Consider the following 15,821-nt stretch of genomic DNA (forward strand, 5'->3'; position numbering starts at 1 on the left):
AGAAGGAGAGCAAATACACTACAGCAATGAGAAGTCTTCATTGTAATTAACGGATAGCTAATAACAAAAGGAAACAGTAGGATTATAGACAGCAGACGTAAAAGCTCAGCAGTTTTTGGACCATTTAGTGTGTGGACAAAAAGCCTAATATGCTTAAATTATTCCTGAGGGAACCAGTATCTTACAGCGAAGAACAATGATCATGATAACTATTATGCTCTTTTAAAAGCACTTGTGCATTTAATCACAATTATTCATCTTGTGATTTGGAAGAATGATCCCTATTCGCATATTTAGAAACTGAGGCAAAGAGGGTGTTAAGTGAGTTCTCAAGATTGTACAGCCCAGTCATCTGATGACCAGGAACTAGATCTTCTAGCCTCAACTCAGTGTTGGCATGTGATACTGATGCTGAGTCATCAAGACAGGATTCATGTAATTGCACTAAATCAAAAGAACAGATAAACATGTTTATAAAACCTATACAAATAAAAAGGTTAAACTATAAATATTTTGATGCTCTTTAGAAGTGAGATTCAGTATCTGGAAAAATTCACTAGCAGAGAATGCCTCATAACTCAAAAATGCCAGAAAATCACAATATATTTGCATAGATGAGGCTGTTTTCTTTCATTTTCTTCCTCTTTCTTTTGAACAAATGTTTCTAAGCCTGGATTTTGTATATTTCAAACGATTTGTGATGTTTACCTACAAATGTAATAGTAAACAAAGCAGTCCCCATTTTAACACTGTGATATCACATATTAACAACCTTTGTGTGGTAGTTTCCACAAATTCTGTTAGAAATAATAGCCAGATAGGGTACATGTTTTCATAATTCTCTGTCTCTTTAGGAGGCATTATGTTTTCTTAAAAAAAAAAAAAAGAAGAAGAAAGGAAGATGTTTTCTTTTTGGTGTAAGATGTATGTTCAGGAACTACGTGGCATACGTACCTAATGTTAAATATTATTAACAATAGACTGCATATTTTCAAAACATTATGTTGGCAACTTGCCCATTTTTTTAAACTTAAATTGAGGTGGAAAGATCAGCTGAAAAATCCATCTTTAAGCCCTGTGTGATGACTTGAACTATTATGCTGTTATTTACTGTTCTTGGGCCAATGCTTTAGGAGTTAGAACATCTAAGATAACAGTGTGCAGTACACCTAACGATAATTCTAAGAGTGAGAGCTATCTAGCCATTGGTTTTCCTCTCCTTTTCTGTGCATTTTTAACTTCCATATTGAATGTATGTTAGAAGAAGGACATACAACTTTCTATTTCCATACTATTTCCTTTTCCCCAGCCCCACCTCTGCCCCATTTATCTCTACAGCACATGTAGAGAAATTTTCTTCTTGAGGAAACATTATTTTAAAGGACCCTAATTATTTCTCAAGGTGTTTCCTTCAGACAGCCATTGTAATGTTTCTTGGTGTTGTCATTTATGTATCTTTGCTGTTACAACTCAGAAAATTTCCATAACCAATGAGAACCACTGCCTTTCTCCCTGTCCCATCTCTCAGAATCCTGATGATTGAGAAATCCTTCCACTTGTAAATGGGAGGCACCAAGATCGTAAGTGTTGGGACTTTTCTTGACCCAACTGATGTGCTCTTTTAACCAACCCTTTAACTTGATAGTTAAAGTCATTAGCTTGCCTTCTTTCCTCTGTTTCTTTCTTATCATTTTCTAGAACCTATTAATCTACCTCTCTCCCCTGCTGTCAGTCAGGCTCCTTCTCCCCTTCTGCTTTATCTCCTGTCCTCCACCACATTAACCCAGAGTGTGCACAAACATCTACATACTCACCCCCAAGTAAACACACATCTGCACCCACGGAAGTTTTGCTCTCCCCTATCACCTAACTCAATCTCTCTTTTTGTTTTATTTCCCTAGTTATAGCCTATATCACTCTGTTTATTCTCTACTTATATGTTGCTGCATATTGTTTTTTCTGGTGTATATTTTATGTAGTATTATATGGCTGATTTGCCTTCCTGGTTGTAAGCTCCTTGAGATCAGGGATCTTATTTTTTCTGGTGTATCTCCCTTACCACACTGGGAAACATGTAGTTAAGTGCTTCTTAAGTCTGAAAACCACTTCCTATAGAGCAGAAAAGTACCTTAGAAAGTGTCTTATCTAGTGCCCTCATTTTACAAGAGAGAAAATGAGACAAGTGAAATTACTCATCTTTATTGTGGCAGAACAGGTGAGTAGTAGACCCTGAACTAGAACTCGGGCCCTGTTCTGTGTGTCTGTTACCAAGCCACCTTGACTCTGGCTTATGCTCAGGGAAAGCACTGGACCACTTCCAGGAGTAGGTGGCATTGGTTTCTGCCCACATGGATGCTAGTGATGTCTACCTTGAACAATAGCCTGAAATTCTTCCCAGTATTTCTCCCCATTTTTCATCTTGCCCTCTTAACTTTATGAAATCTTCCTCACTTAGGAGCTAGAGAATGAAATTGAACCCTCAGGAAAAAAATAGTATCAGGATGCAATTTTATTAATTCATTTATCAACATTTATTCATTTTGACTAGGGGATAGTATAAAAGCAAACTTTAAAAAAGTTTCACTAGCTGTTAATTTTTTTTTTTTTTTTTTTTAAATGGGCTCTAGGCACGCGGGCTCAGTAGTTGTGGCTCAGGGGCTCCAGAGCGCAGGCTCAGCAGTTGTGGCGCACGGCCCTAGCCGCTCCGCAGCATGCGGGGTCCTCCCGGACCAGGGCCCGAACCTGCGTCCCCCGCACCGGCAGGCGGATTCCCAACCACTGTGCCACCAGGGAAGCCCACTAGCTGTTAATTTTTTCATGAGAATAAATATCTTTAAAAAGCTAGCTAAGTCTAAAACGCCTGTTCACTAAGAACATTCTACATCTAGATTTTTTGAGTTATATTTATCAGAAGTTTTTTCTTTCACTTAAACTTTGTGCTTTCATACATTAGAAACTCAAGTCTAAGGTACAGTTATATTGATTCTTCTTGGTTATAACCTATGATTACTGGCAGGTTAGCATGCATATCCTTGTTATTTTGAATAAACAAGTTGGGGAGATTTTAATGCTTTAATTTTTCAGAAAAGTGAAGAATACTCTCTTCATCTAATGGCCTAGAGGCTAAAAATTGAATTGTACTGAATCACAGGGAAGAAAAACAAAACAGCTGACAAAAGTTCTCATCTAATTAAATTTATAAATTTTAATAATGAAGTTCATAATGCAGTTTGACAAATACAACAAATCATTTAATTTAGAGAAACTTCAGTTTAGGGTTTTGATTAATTAAAGAGAATGCACAAGTTAGAAAGGCAGTGAAAGATGTGTACACACTTACATATAAGGGACTCACAGGGGAGATCCCTCCAGATCAAAAGAATTACGTGTATCTGAGATGGTATGAATCTGGCATTCACTTGGCTATAGCTGTCATCAAACCGTCCCACATCAGAGCATTTAATTAGGGGAATAGGGCCTCTCTGAACCTCAGTTTCCTCATCTGTAAACCAAGGTTATATAACTAGATGACCTTTGATGTCCCTTCCAGCTCTAAATTTCTCCTGGATTAACCATTTTTATATCTTTATTCAAATATTTAAAACTTTTAAGGTTCCACTCTAAATTGAAAAGCCAGAGTAGCTCAATAAGTACTTATTGGTTGAGTGATTAAATTTGGCCCATATTACGTGCGTTAATCAACTCAGCTAATGATATGTGGGTTATTTCAGTTATTTTCAGCCAAAGATATTTATCAGATCGACGGCATTTTGTGCTGAAAGCTTTATGTAGCAAAAATGAGTAAAAGGTAAACTCTGCTTGTACTAATGGGGAATTAGTGTTTGATCTTTTAACAGTGAAGTTTTCAGCATGAGCATTTGAAGAAAGGCTTTGATATTAATTGTACGTTTCAAACCGAAGCATGTCTGAACTGAAACTGGTTCTTTCCAGAACCATCTGTTCTTATTCATTTCTTCTTTCCTTACTCTTCGCTCTGGTGTGTAAATATTCTTGTACAGTTCTTCGGGGATCTGCAAACTAGAAAGGCAAAGAAAGCCATACATCTTGTTTACAGCCTTGTCTAATCCTATCTGTAAGGGTAAAGTAAGAAGATAAAAGTTTTTATTTGGTAGGTTCTAAAATCTGAAGTTTTTTTAAACTTTTGATCAAAAACAGCAATAAGACTGTGATGATGTTATTTAAGTATAATGAAAAGATACAGTTTAGGTATAGTCATTTTGAAACTCTTAACTTGAGACCATAAAAGTTTTTATTTAAACCTATTTATTCATTACATGCTTGAAAGATTATTTAGAAGCTATTTCATAACATTTTACCACCCTTCTTTCAGCAAATTTTATTAGTTTTGATTTTTTCTGTGAATGTAATCAGAATCTCCATAATGCGGAATCTTTTTGAAGATTCCTTTTGGGTCATTAGATGTCTGCCCATTTCAAACTGATTGGTACAAGTTGCCCAAAAACCCTATTTAGTTTTAATGGTCATTTTTTTAAAAAAAGAGTATGTCTTCTATTATCAGCACAGATTACATTTTATTACCTGTCATTTTTCATCTTGCCCTCTTAACTTTACAAAACCCACCCGCCAAATATAAGTACCAACAAACCCTGGAAACCAAGATTGACTAAGAATTGGGTGGCAAATTAACACTTTCTATCTAAAACATTATGATAGTTTTGCTTTTTTGCCAGTCTCATTTTAGTACTAGCTTTGTGACTTCTGATACTAGTTTTTTCAGGAATAAATCAAAACTAGAAATTATCAGCCCTGCTCTCCCATTTCACTGGGGAAGCTGAGAACCAGAAAAGTTAAGTGATGGGCCCAGGTCTCCCACTGAACTGTAGTAGAGCCAATCCTAGGATCCAAGTGCTGGCCTGGGTCCAGTGCTCCCTCCAGCATGCCTGCCCCATTTGAAGGGGCAGTGAAGTACCATTTAGTGTGCTTTTTGTGGTCATTTACTTTTGAGCACATTATCTAAGATGTGCTAGTTAAAACTTAACTGCTCTTTAGAATGATTTGTGACATTTCTCCTTCATTCTTTTAACAATATTAACTTTGTTAGCTAGTTTGGAGTTTTATTACTCACCATTTTGGGTAGAAAGATGTTCTCTTTGAGAATCTGGATTCCTCCTCCAAGTAACTAACCTCTTCATGTCTCAAGAGGAGGTAACAAATCAAATATTAAGAATTGAAATTGATTTAGGCCAACATATGATTTCATTTAAAGCATCAATAGGTTAATTAATGTTTTCATCCAAAAACTATTTTGTAATTGTGCCCAAGGTTGAGACTGCAGAATACTTGATATATTTATTTGCAGACAATAGAAACTCGTGGAATAGAATAGAACACTTTGCAAATACTAGACTATTAGTGGTTTCTCATTACAGTGCTCCAGATATATTTATTAATATTTGATTGATTCATTCATTTATTAGATGAACATTTATTGAGTACCAGCTACTTTGCTGGATGCTAGAACAAGACAAAATCCTGCCCTCATGAAGCTTACATCTAGTGTGGTTGTCAAACAATCAACAAGCAAGCAAATAAGATAATTAGGATGTGATAAATAGTGGGATGGAAATAAGCAAGGTGATAATATGATAAACAATAAATGAGAATGGCCAACTTTATGTGGGGTTGTTAAGAAAGACCTCTCTTAAAAGGGGACTTTTAAGCGGATTCCTGAAGTTAAGAATGAACCAGGCATGCAAAGAGCTAGGGAAAGGGCATTGCAGCCAGAGGAAACAGCAAAGACAAAAACCTCAAGATGGAAAGGGTTGCTGTTTCCTTCCTGTCTGTTAACTGAGATTATAAAAACTTCCCACCTACCACTCATAGGAATAATGTGGTGATATCAATAAATTTAATACAAAATGACCAAATTTGGGTTGGATATGTATAATAGACAATGAAGGAGAAATGGAGATTTTTTTTCTCTACTTTTAAAGAAAAGAAAATTATTTGAGGGTACAAGAGAATAACACGAGAAAACATTGAGATATTTGGATCTTGCCTTCTGTAATCAAATGCTGCATTTTGTGATGCCAGTTGTCAGTGTAGAAGTTCACAGAAGATAAAGATCTTGGCCTGGGGTTGGGACTTGACCTGGGCCTTGGAGAATGAGTGAATTTGGATTGGCCAACAGGAGGCAGAACAGCGTGTTTCAGGATGAGAGAACTATGTAAATAAGTATACTAAGATGGCATGATACATGCACACAAAAGATAATTATGCAAGAAGATGGAAGTGTTAACTGACCTTGTTGTGGTAATCATTTCACAATATCTACATGTATCAAATCGTCATGTGTTACACCTTAAACTTACACAATGTTGTATGTCAATTATATCTCAATAGATCTGAGGGGAAAAACATTTTTTAACAAAGATACTGCGGTAGACTGAACTTGAATGAGTACTTGAAACCCTGAAGACTCAAGCTTCAGCCAGGATGGTCTTTGAAAAAATAGAAGATAATAGATGGTCTGATTCATAGAGGTCATGAAAAGTCAGTAGATCATTTTTGACTTGACATTTCATACAACAGAGGGAATTATTATGGTTTCTTGAATAAGAAAGTTGTATGGTAAAAAGAGAAATCAGATAACATAGATACAGATCAATGGAGACAGGAGGGGAAATCCTGGAGAATGGGAAACCAGGTAAGAGGACCTTCTTTGCTGTCATGCCCTTCATTGTACCTGGTGATGAAAATATGAATGGACTATGCTCGTATCACAGAAAGGGAATGGGCTGTATATGCGATGTTGCCAAGAACTTTAATGTTGATGCTTAATAACTGAAGAGAGAAATCAGAAGTCAAAATGCATGCTCTCTTGAGCCCCAGGGACTGGCTGACCAGTAGTGTCAGTGATGGAACTAGGGACATTTGCCTTGGACGTTAAATGATTGATTTCACCTTGGATACCTTAAGTTCCAAAAGACAACAGGGAGCCCAGATTGTGATGTGAGCACAGAAGTAGAGGTGCAGAGCTAGAGTCAAGATGGAAAGTTGAATTTGGGAATGCAGTGATGAGAACTAAAGGCATAGCTCTTGAGAATGAATGCTTTTGATGAAGAGTGTGTGTTTGGGGGTGGGGGAGGCATACATGTGCACGTGCGCACACACACACACACACACACACACATATGTATTGGGTTGGCCAAAAAGTTCGTTTGGGTTTTTCCAGAACATCTTATGGAAAAATCCGAACGAACTTTTTGGCCAACCCAGTATATTTGTCTATAAAAATATATATTCACGCACACAGAGAACCCAAGTAGAACGTACCAAAACAGCAGTTGGATTAAAGACAAGAAAGAATTTCAGGCAGTAAATAGGGAAAGTTCTTGGGGAAATACCTTTATCATTTTACCATAAAAACTACCACTAACCTTTTAGAGTGATGACTATGTGTCCTAAGGTCTTTAAATATAATAGTTCATTCAGTTTCTTTCCACAGCCTTTAAAATAGCAAATGCTATTGTTATCCCCATTTTATAGTTGAGGAAGTTTAGGCACAGGTAGATTAAGCAATTTGCCCAAGATTATACCCAATTTGAGGAAGTAGAGCTGAGATTCCAATATAGGCATTGTGTTTTCAAAGCCTGAGCCCTTAACTCTCATGCCATATGGCTATAATATTCATGATGGTGTTTTAATTACAAGTCTGACTTCTGTCTTATGTAAGTTTCTTGAAAAGGAGTTAATTAATTAACAGTTTTAAAAGCTGGGTGGAAACTAGAAAGTCAGCAGATGGCTGGGCAGTGATTGGATAATCCCTTATGGCAGAAGAGACCTTGGAATTCTCTAGGGTATGACAGAGACAGGAAAGGAAGAATATACCTTTTGGCTTATTGTCTTTCTCCTCTTCTTCCATTCACCATTTGCTGTTGAGAAACAGGAAATTGTCCACTTCAAAAAGAGTTATAATAATAATTTGCGGGGAAAAAAATGGTATCTTTATTTTTTAGTGCCTTATATATTACAAATGTCTGTGTCCTCATTTGTATTCCAGGAATGCTAGTTTATCTAAATTGACTGCCAGCCAAATTCTTACATTAAAACTCATTATTTCCTCAACTTTCATTACAAAGTAAGAGTTAGATTCCAAAAGAGTAGGGTTTCAGAAACAGCATCAATATCAGTATTACTGAATTCTCCTCAGCCCAGAAGCCCCGTGCCTGGATTTCTCTGTGGGGAGGCTCGGGTCTTAAAGCAGGAGTTAAGGACTGAAACTCCTTCCTCTGGAAAAGCCACACAAGGCTTCTTTGACAGTGGCTTTAATGAATGCTTTCCCTTGCTGGGAGAGGACTTTGCTTTCATTCTCCATGCTTTTCAGGGTTTCCCCAACCTTTCTCACATCTCCCTTGTTAGAGGAAGAGGCAGAGGAAATAGTAAGTTCCCAGCCCACCACGCTCAGTCGTACAGTATGGCAAGGAGAAGGGACAAGGCAGCTGCTTGCTGCCATAGCTATAATGGGGAAAGCTGTAGCAGTCCTTCCTTCAATGAGTAAATTAACTTAGTGCTTTTCTTTGGACCTAAAACTGTGAAGGGATGTCATCTAGTTAATCTTCCTAAAGCACAGTTCTGCTCAAGTGAACTGGCTCCTCAAAAACTTTCAATATTTTTCCATTTTAATAGGATAAAATTCTTAGCCTTACATTTATGAGCCTTCATGATTTGGGCCTATGCTATGTATACCTGACCTTATTTACCAGTATTCCCCCTTTTTGTGGACAGGGAAGCTGACTTATTCCATTTTCTTCTGCAGGCCCCCGCTTGCCTGTGTCTGTGCTTACACTGATACCTTCAGGGATGCCCCTCCACTCCCCCCACCTCAGCCTGTCTCTAGCATCATTAGCCCCCATTACACGCTGCATACAATCCTCATCTAAATGCCATCTCCACCATACAGCCTTACTGAACTCATCTGAACTCCTAGGTGATTTTATGTTATGCAGTCATTTTATCTGTGTTCCAGATATTTATGTGCATATATTGCCTTCTTTACTAAATTATTGGCAGAAATTTGTATCAAATTTAACTTTGTATCTTCCATATCACCTACACTTAACATAAGAGGAAGTTAAAACCGCACAGGGCTGAGAGGATGTATAGATTACTTGTAATAATATGTCTTTTTACAACTTATCCTTTCTCTGTGCCCTAGTAAATAAGTGAAGCCAGAACAGGACCAGAGCTCCTGATTTTCAATCCAAGACTTATTCACCAGCAACAGTGGTTCTCCCCCCCTGGCTTGCACATTGGAATCACTTGACACCACCTGTGGTGCTTTAAAAAATTCTCACCTGGGAGCCCCAAGCCATAGAAATTAGAATCGTAGGAGTGCTACCCAGACATCAGTATTATTCAAATCTCCCCACATGATTCTTCGTGCAACCAAGATTGGTAATAAATACTGCACAGCACAATGGCCCCTGTGGACCATTCTTACTTTCCTAGGTAATTCTGTTAATTTGGGAAACTTTTATTTTTTCATATCAAAAAAATTTTAAGTAGAAACATGCTCAATGTGAGATAGTAGAATAGCACATTTTGTTTTTCTTTCAACAGTAGCTCACTTAATTGTTTAACTTTTCAGATATTTCGAAAGAAAGCAGTGGAACTTGGGGTAAAATTGCTACCTGCATTTCATACTCCCTCTGGAATACCTTGGGCATTGCTGAATATAAAAAGGTAAAACTCTTCATTTTCGACAACATGTTTTAAGTTGACATATTCAAGATTGTGGTCTAACAGATAGACACCGGATGGATAATTACTTGAATGATGTTGGTGACTAACACCATTGGGAGTCTTGGTGTCTGTCTTTGGGTTGGAAGTTATTAGTGTTTTTCAGTGTTCCGTGGCTTTAGATGGGTTCCCATCATGGGATCGAATGACCCCAAGAGAGTCATGCACACAAGACATGATTCAAGGTTTTCACTGTTTCATGGTGATGTTGCATACTGTCTCCATAAATTCCAAGAGCATCCCATTATCTTTAAAATTGTCATCAAAGCATTTCACTTTCAAAGAAGTCAGTTCCTAAGATCACTTCCCTTCAGTTAAGCTGCTGGTCAGAGATATTGCAGAGATACAACATTTAGACTAATCAGGTCTCCCACACAACAAGTTGGTGTAACTGAGACTGGAGCACCTGACGCTGCTCACCCACAGTTGTAAGGAGGGAAGGGGACTGCTCCATTGGCCCAGATCAACCCATCCTTCTCATCCCATTTGGGTGGAGAACCCTGGCATGCCAAGTCCATGGCAATGTGGCCCCAAGAAACACCTGGGCCGAATAGACTTTCTGGTATTCTCCCAAGAAGTAGTTTGAATTTTCATGATAGCTTGAGCATTTTGTTAATAAACAATTTTATCTTAAGCTTCCTTCTTAACTCCTTCTTCTCCATAACTAATTAATTGCATATATGTCTCTTTGTGATGATTGTGAGGATGACAATGATGACAGCTATTTTGTCATCATAAAATATGAAGGTTTATTCTAGGTACTTTACCCATATTACCACATTTAATCCTCACAACAACCCAGTAAGGTCAGTACTGCTGTTATCTCTGTTTTACTAATCAGGAACTTGAGTCACAGAGAGACTAAGTCATTTGCCTAAAATCATACCATATGTAAACGGTAGAGCTACAATATGTACTTAGATGTTTATACACACATTGATTCATAGGCACAAGTTAAATGGCTTTCTCGTTTTAGAAATGGCAATAGGATGCACAGGGTGACTTGGCAAGATTAATGCACAGTTCTTCCTAATTATTTATTTTAGTGACAGTCCTTCCTAAAATTAATAATGAAAAATCATGAAATTAATTGGCTAATAAATCAGTTAAATTCATGCTTTGTTTTCATTTGTATGTTACATATCTATACCTTGAAATCACGCTGTACCTGCCTATAATTTTATATATGTATGTGTGTCTCTGTGTGTGTGTTTGGGGCAGAGGCAGGGGTGTTGAGGCAGTGAGCCAGGGAGAGTTCAAACCCCTGGGCCATGTTAAACTGAGGTAGTTCTCTATTGCGTAATGTGATAGCTCAGGATCCATTCTTCCCTTTGGACTCCTAAGGCTTTCTCTGTCAGCTTGGAGATCAATGGCATGTGCTGTGCTGTCTTAAGGTGAAAGTGGGCATATATGCTTGGCTTGGAGGCAGCACGGTGTTGGGGGATCCATGAGGGTTTTTTTGGGCTCATGTAGATCACCTATATTGCCTTCCATATCTTCAGACTTTGTATTTATAGGTAGTATTCTGACCTAGAAACTTCTCTGTTACTTGAGATAAGATCCAGTTACGAAAACACTGTGCATATTTAACAGATATTTTTCCTACTTACCCTCTGAGAAGAATGATATGGGCATTATAGTACACTGAGTTAATTGGTTATCAAGAGACCTGGTTCTAGGTATTTTATAGCTATTCTAGGTTTGTCTTTAGAGCAATCATTTTAACTCTCCAGGCTTATTTGTAAACTGGAAGTTAGGCTACTTAACTAGTTTTTTTGTACCTTTTCATGTTTATAGCCCACTTTGGAATTCTGATGAACCACGGCCTTCTCCTCATAAAATGCATGTTCCTGAGGACACATACTTTTACTCAGTTTCCAAAAGCTAACAGTACCATTGGAGTCCACCTAGGACCTAAGGGCCCCCCAGGTTTAAAATACTGGAGTGAATGATCACTCCAGCCTTCTACTCTAAAATGCTGTGGAGCTAGTTCTTATTGCTTCCTGGAAGGTAATGGAATTAGATAAAGGCCTCTGAAAACTAATAGAGGTGTGGGCCTACATCTTTGCAAAAGTTCAGTTAGTTATTGTAAGGTGCTGATATCATTTAATTAATTCTAGCCTCTCTTGAAATCATCATAAGAAATTAGATTGTCTTAAAGCATATTTAACGTAGTGTTTATTTTTTACAGCCAAGAGGATTTTTTCCTTAGTTATATCTATCCTTTGTGTACAGTGGAGATATTTTTCAGTACATAAAGGAATACTTCTAAAAACTATTCAGTATTGAATCTGCTGCTATCTTTTTTATCTGTATCTCCTGAAAATTCATTAACTAGGGCTTTAGCTTTTTCTTAAGACCTTATTTTGGATTTACAGTATAGTATTTTACATTATTTTACATTAGAACTTTTAATTTCAAATATTACAGGAAAATTATTTTGGGTCAAAAATAATGTGCCATTTCATTTATGTATTCTCTGATGTTTTCATGTTAAACTAGAGGAAATTAGGTGACCATTTTACAACTGACAGGAACACTTTTAACTTCTTCCTGGCAACCTGTATGAATTTTTTATTATATATTTTAGCCACTCTCAATTCCATTTACTAAATAGCAGTGGCTTACCCAAATTTATACAATAAACCTTGGCAAAATTAATAGTAATATCAACCCACTAAAATTCATCCTATCCCTTTGCCCAATCAAGTACTCTCATGGAATCCTTTCTTCTTCCATCTGTGAAACTGATTTATCATCTTGAAGAATTTTCTCTAGGGAACAAAAACAGTGTTTCATATTTAACTGCAATAATTAGATTTCAGGATGTGCTGTTGATGTCAGCCTGTACATATATGCTGTTTTCTCTGAATCTCTGTATTTTCACAGTATGGGCCAGGGGACAAGGGACAGCTGGCATAGAGCTTATTTTCTAGTTTTCTGAAGCCTGTCACCAGTAGAAGTTTCAAAGGAGATGGGGAAAAATATGTCTGGCAAAATTATATTTTAATTAACTTCTCAGAATAAGGGAGTATCTATAGAAGGATGCCCAAGAGAAAAAAGTGCTCAAGGGTGCTTTTTAGAAAAGCTCCATATTCACTGTTGACTGGCTTTGAAACTCTTGGCAGTAATTATGATGGGGGAGGCAAATATGCTGTCTGTAATATCATAATTCTGCTCTTCCGCCTCAATTTTGAAAATAGTTATGGAGGCTACTCTTTGCCAACACCTATATGTTAACAAAAAATGTGAACTTACTGGTATTATCAGTTCACATTCCTCTAGTATTCAGGTTTTTGCCTAAAGATAATTGGTTTCTTTACCTTTTCTTTGTTAAAAAAAAAAAAAAAAAAAAGCATTTATTTTAGTCCCTGCTGTGATGAAGTTTCTATGCTAGGTCCAGGTAAGATTTTCTGCTTCTTTTCACTTCATTTAAAAAGATAACAGACATGGTCTTCCTCTCAGGGTATTCATATTTACAGCCTGGTTAGTAAAGCAGAATATATATTTTGTATGTTATACACTCACTCATGTAATTGACAAATGTAAGGTAGTCTGTGCCAAGGAGAGATAATAAGTACTCACCAGGTTGAATTTAAAGCAAGCAGTATTTTGAATTGGGGAGGTTTATGTATTTGGAGCCAAAACACCAATAAGCCAAATTAGATTTCAGTATTTGTGCAAACTGAGAATAGCAGAGAACCTAAATAATTTACTCATATCCTGCATTAGAAAGTCTGTCCCAAAATCTGTTCAGAAAAAAATGTTATAACTATCTCTTCTGCTCCATCTATAGTAAATTCTCAATTCAAGAAATGCTATATTAAGTTGTAAGTTAATTGAAATTATGAGTTGATAACAAGTGGTAATTTGACTGAACAAACACCTGGGTGTTATACACAGTACCTGATTAGAGCAACATGCTTGCTTCACCAATACGACAGTAGAATGAAGATGCGTAAGTTACGTAACACCTCTGCTAAAAGGAAAACATTGCCTAGATTTAACAGATTAGATTTTGGTAGAACTCAATTTCTCTAATGTGAAAATGTTAAAATTTGATGTCTGATCTTGTTACTACTATTAGCAAGAGACCCTATGCATTTTTATTTCTCCAACCTAAAGAAGAAAAATCACTTCTGTGGTTTGTAAAATCAAACATTTCACCACTTCCATATTTCTAGGTATAATTTAAGCCTAAGTAGAATATATGTACTAATTTGGGGTTTTCTAAAGTATGTTCTTAATTTAAAATAATATGGTTAATATTCCCATTACTCATTTATATCACAGGGCATATAGTCTGGGCATTCCTAGTAATTATTCTGTCTTTACTATGAGTTAGTTTTAGCTTATACTGCTTTATCACTTGTTTCTCTTCGTGTATTTCTCTGAACTGACACCTACCTGGTGGTTATATTAGGTTAGTGGATCTGTCTACAGCACGTGATTTTATTGCACACATCAAGGAACGTGCTGGGAAGTGACTGATCGTTATTCCAGCTCTCATTAGTAAGCAAGGAGATGAATGAACCACAACTCCCTCACCTGTTTTTATTTCCTGCTTTGTAAAGCTTTATTTACCGACTACTCTCATTATCCAATGCAAATGCATACTATGTCATTAGTTACTTTGCAGTGTGTATTATTATAATTAAATTGCAAATTGCTTTACTTTATCTGAAATGGGGCCTTAATTAAGAATAGTACACAGCTTAATGTTTTCTAATAGTGAAAGATTATCCTGTATGAAGCATGTAGTATGTATATTGTAACAAACCCCCTTTTTGTGTTTCGTAATACTTTGATGGTGTAAAATGCTTGAATATTAAATTATAGTTGGAGAGTTTTAATAGACACAAAGTATGAAAGACAGTCTAATTAGGTTAAATTTTTTTAAAAGTATTTTCCATATATCTCCCTGCGTATTTACTTGACAGTTGAAATATAAACTTCTACATTTTTAAATTTGCTAACCGTCTTTTAAAGTACCTGGTTTCAGATTTGAAAGAGGTGTATTATGTTTTAAAATGAAGCAGAATACAGTTCTATACTTTAACATCATAAGAATAATATAAAAATTATCAAGAAACAAATCTTCTAATATGAGCAGATCAAACTTTAATGATTTGCTAATATTCTAAGAAGTAAAATAGTACTTAGTTATCCTAAAAATGTTCTGTAGCAGTTATATAGCCCAAGTATAAAATCAGAGCTGCATCTTACAATTTATCTTTTATTTATATGTTTTATGGATCTGTTAAGAATTCAAAGATAAGTTCTACCAACTCTAGAAAAGTAAAAAAGAAGTTACAGTCTTTCCAAGTATTTTAAGCGAAACTGCTTTATGTGTTTATTTTTTCTGATTGGATACTTTATTATATTGGGTTTCCCTCTTTTATCTATTTTAATTCATTTGGCCATGTATAGTCTTCTGGAAATAAAAATAACCATACTTTGAGGTTTTAAAACTGACATGCACTAAATTACTAATATCAGACATCAAAATATTATTACCACAGTTAAAGCTGCTACTTATTAACATTGTCAATATAGCTCTTGGCCTTGGATAATTCACTTAATTAAGTTTGTCTTCTCATAAGTAAAACTAAAATAACAACAATGATAGTATCTATCCTGATGACCTCATGAGGCATTTTTGTGGAAATCTAATGAATTAATATGTAAAAGAAGATTAATCATTGCAAAGTGCTATGAAATAAATGTAAATTGGAATTATTATTAATTTATGGTTTTGTGCTCAATTTTCATTATGAAATTGTGTGTGTGTGTGTGTGTATAAAACAGTAAAATAGGACATAGCTAAAACTGACTTGGTTTTGATGCCTTTTTATAGTAATCTTCTGTTTTTAAGCCACTCAGTGCTTCTAATCCATTCTCAAACTTGAGTCCCATTTTCCTCTGTCAGGAAGGAAGATGGTATTAGTAGAACCAGCTAGAAGTGTGGAGAGAATGTATCCCCATAGCCCATATAGGATCGTGGTGGCTTCATGCTCCAACATATATTATTTTTAAAA

General features: G+C 36.2%; 1 protein-coding gene across 3 annotated transcripts in view; it reads left to right on the top strand.

Moving 5' to 3' along the window:
* Window positions 1–15,821, top strand: part of MAN1A1 (mannosidase alpha class 1A member 1) — a 168,920-nt gene that overhangs the window by 82,990 nt on the left and 70,109 nt on the right. For all 3 annotated transcript variants that reach the window (XM_068551129.1, XM_068551131.1, XM_068551130.1), the window contains one exon: window positions 9,632–9,726. In XM_068551129.1, coding sequence (XP_068407230.1) covers window positions 9,632–9,726 — 95 coding nt within the window. The remainder of the gene's footprint in view (window positions 1–9,631; window positions 9,727–15,821) is intronic.

The sequence above is a fragment of the Eschrichtius robustus genome, chromosome 9 (assembly GCF_028021215.1).
Source record: "Eschrichtius robustus isolate mEscRob2 chromosome 9, mEscRob2.pri, whole genome shotgun sequence".
In the NCBI taxonomy this organism is placed as follows: Eukaryota; Metazoa; Chordata; class Mammalia; order Artiodactyla; family Eschrichtiidae; genus Eschrichtius; species Eschrichtius robustus.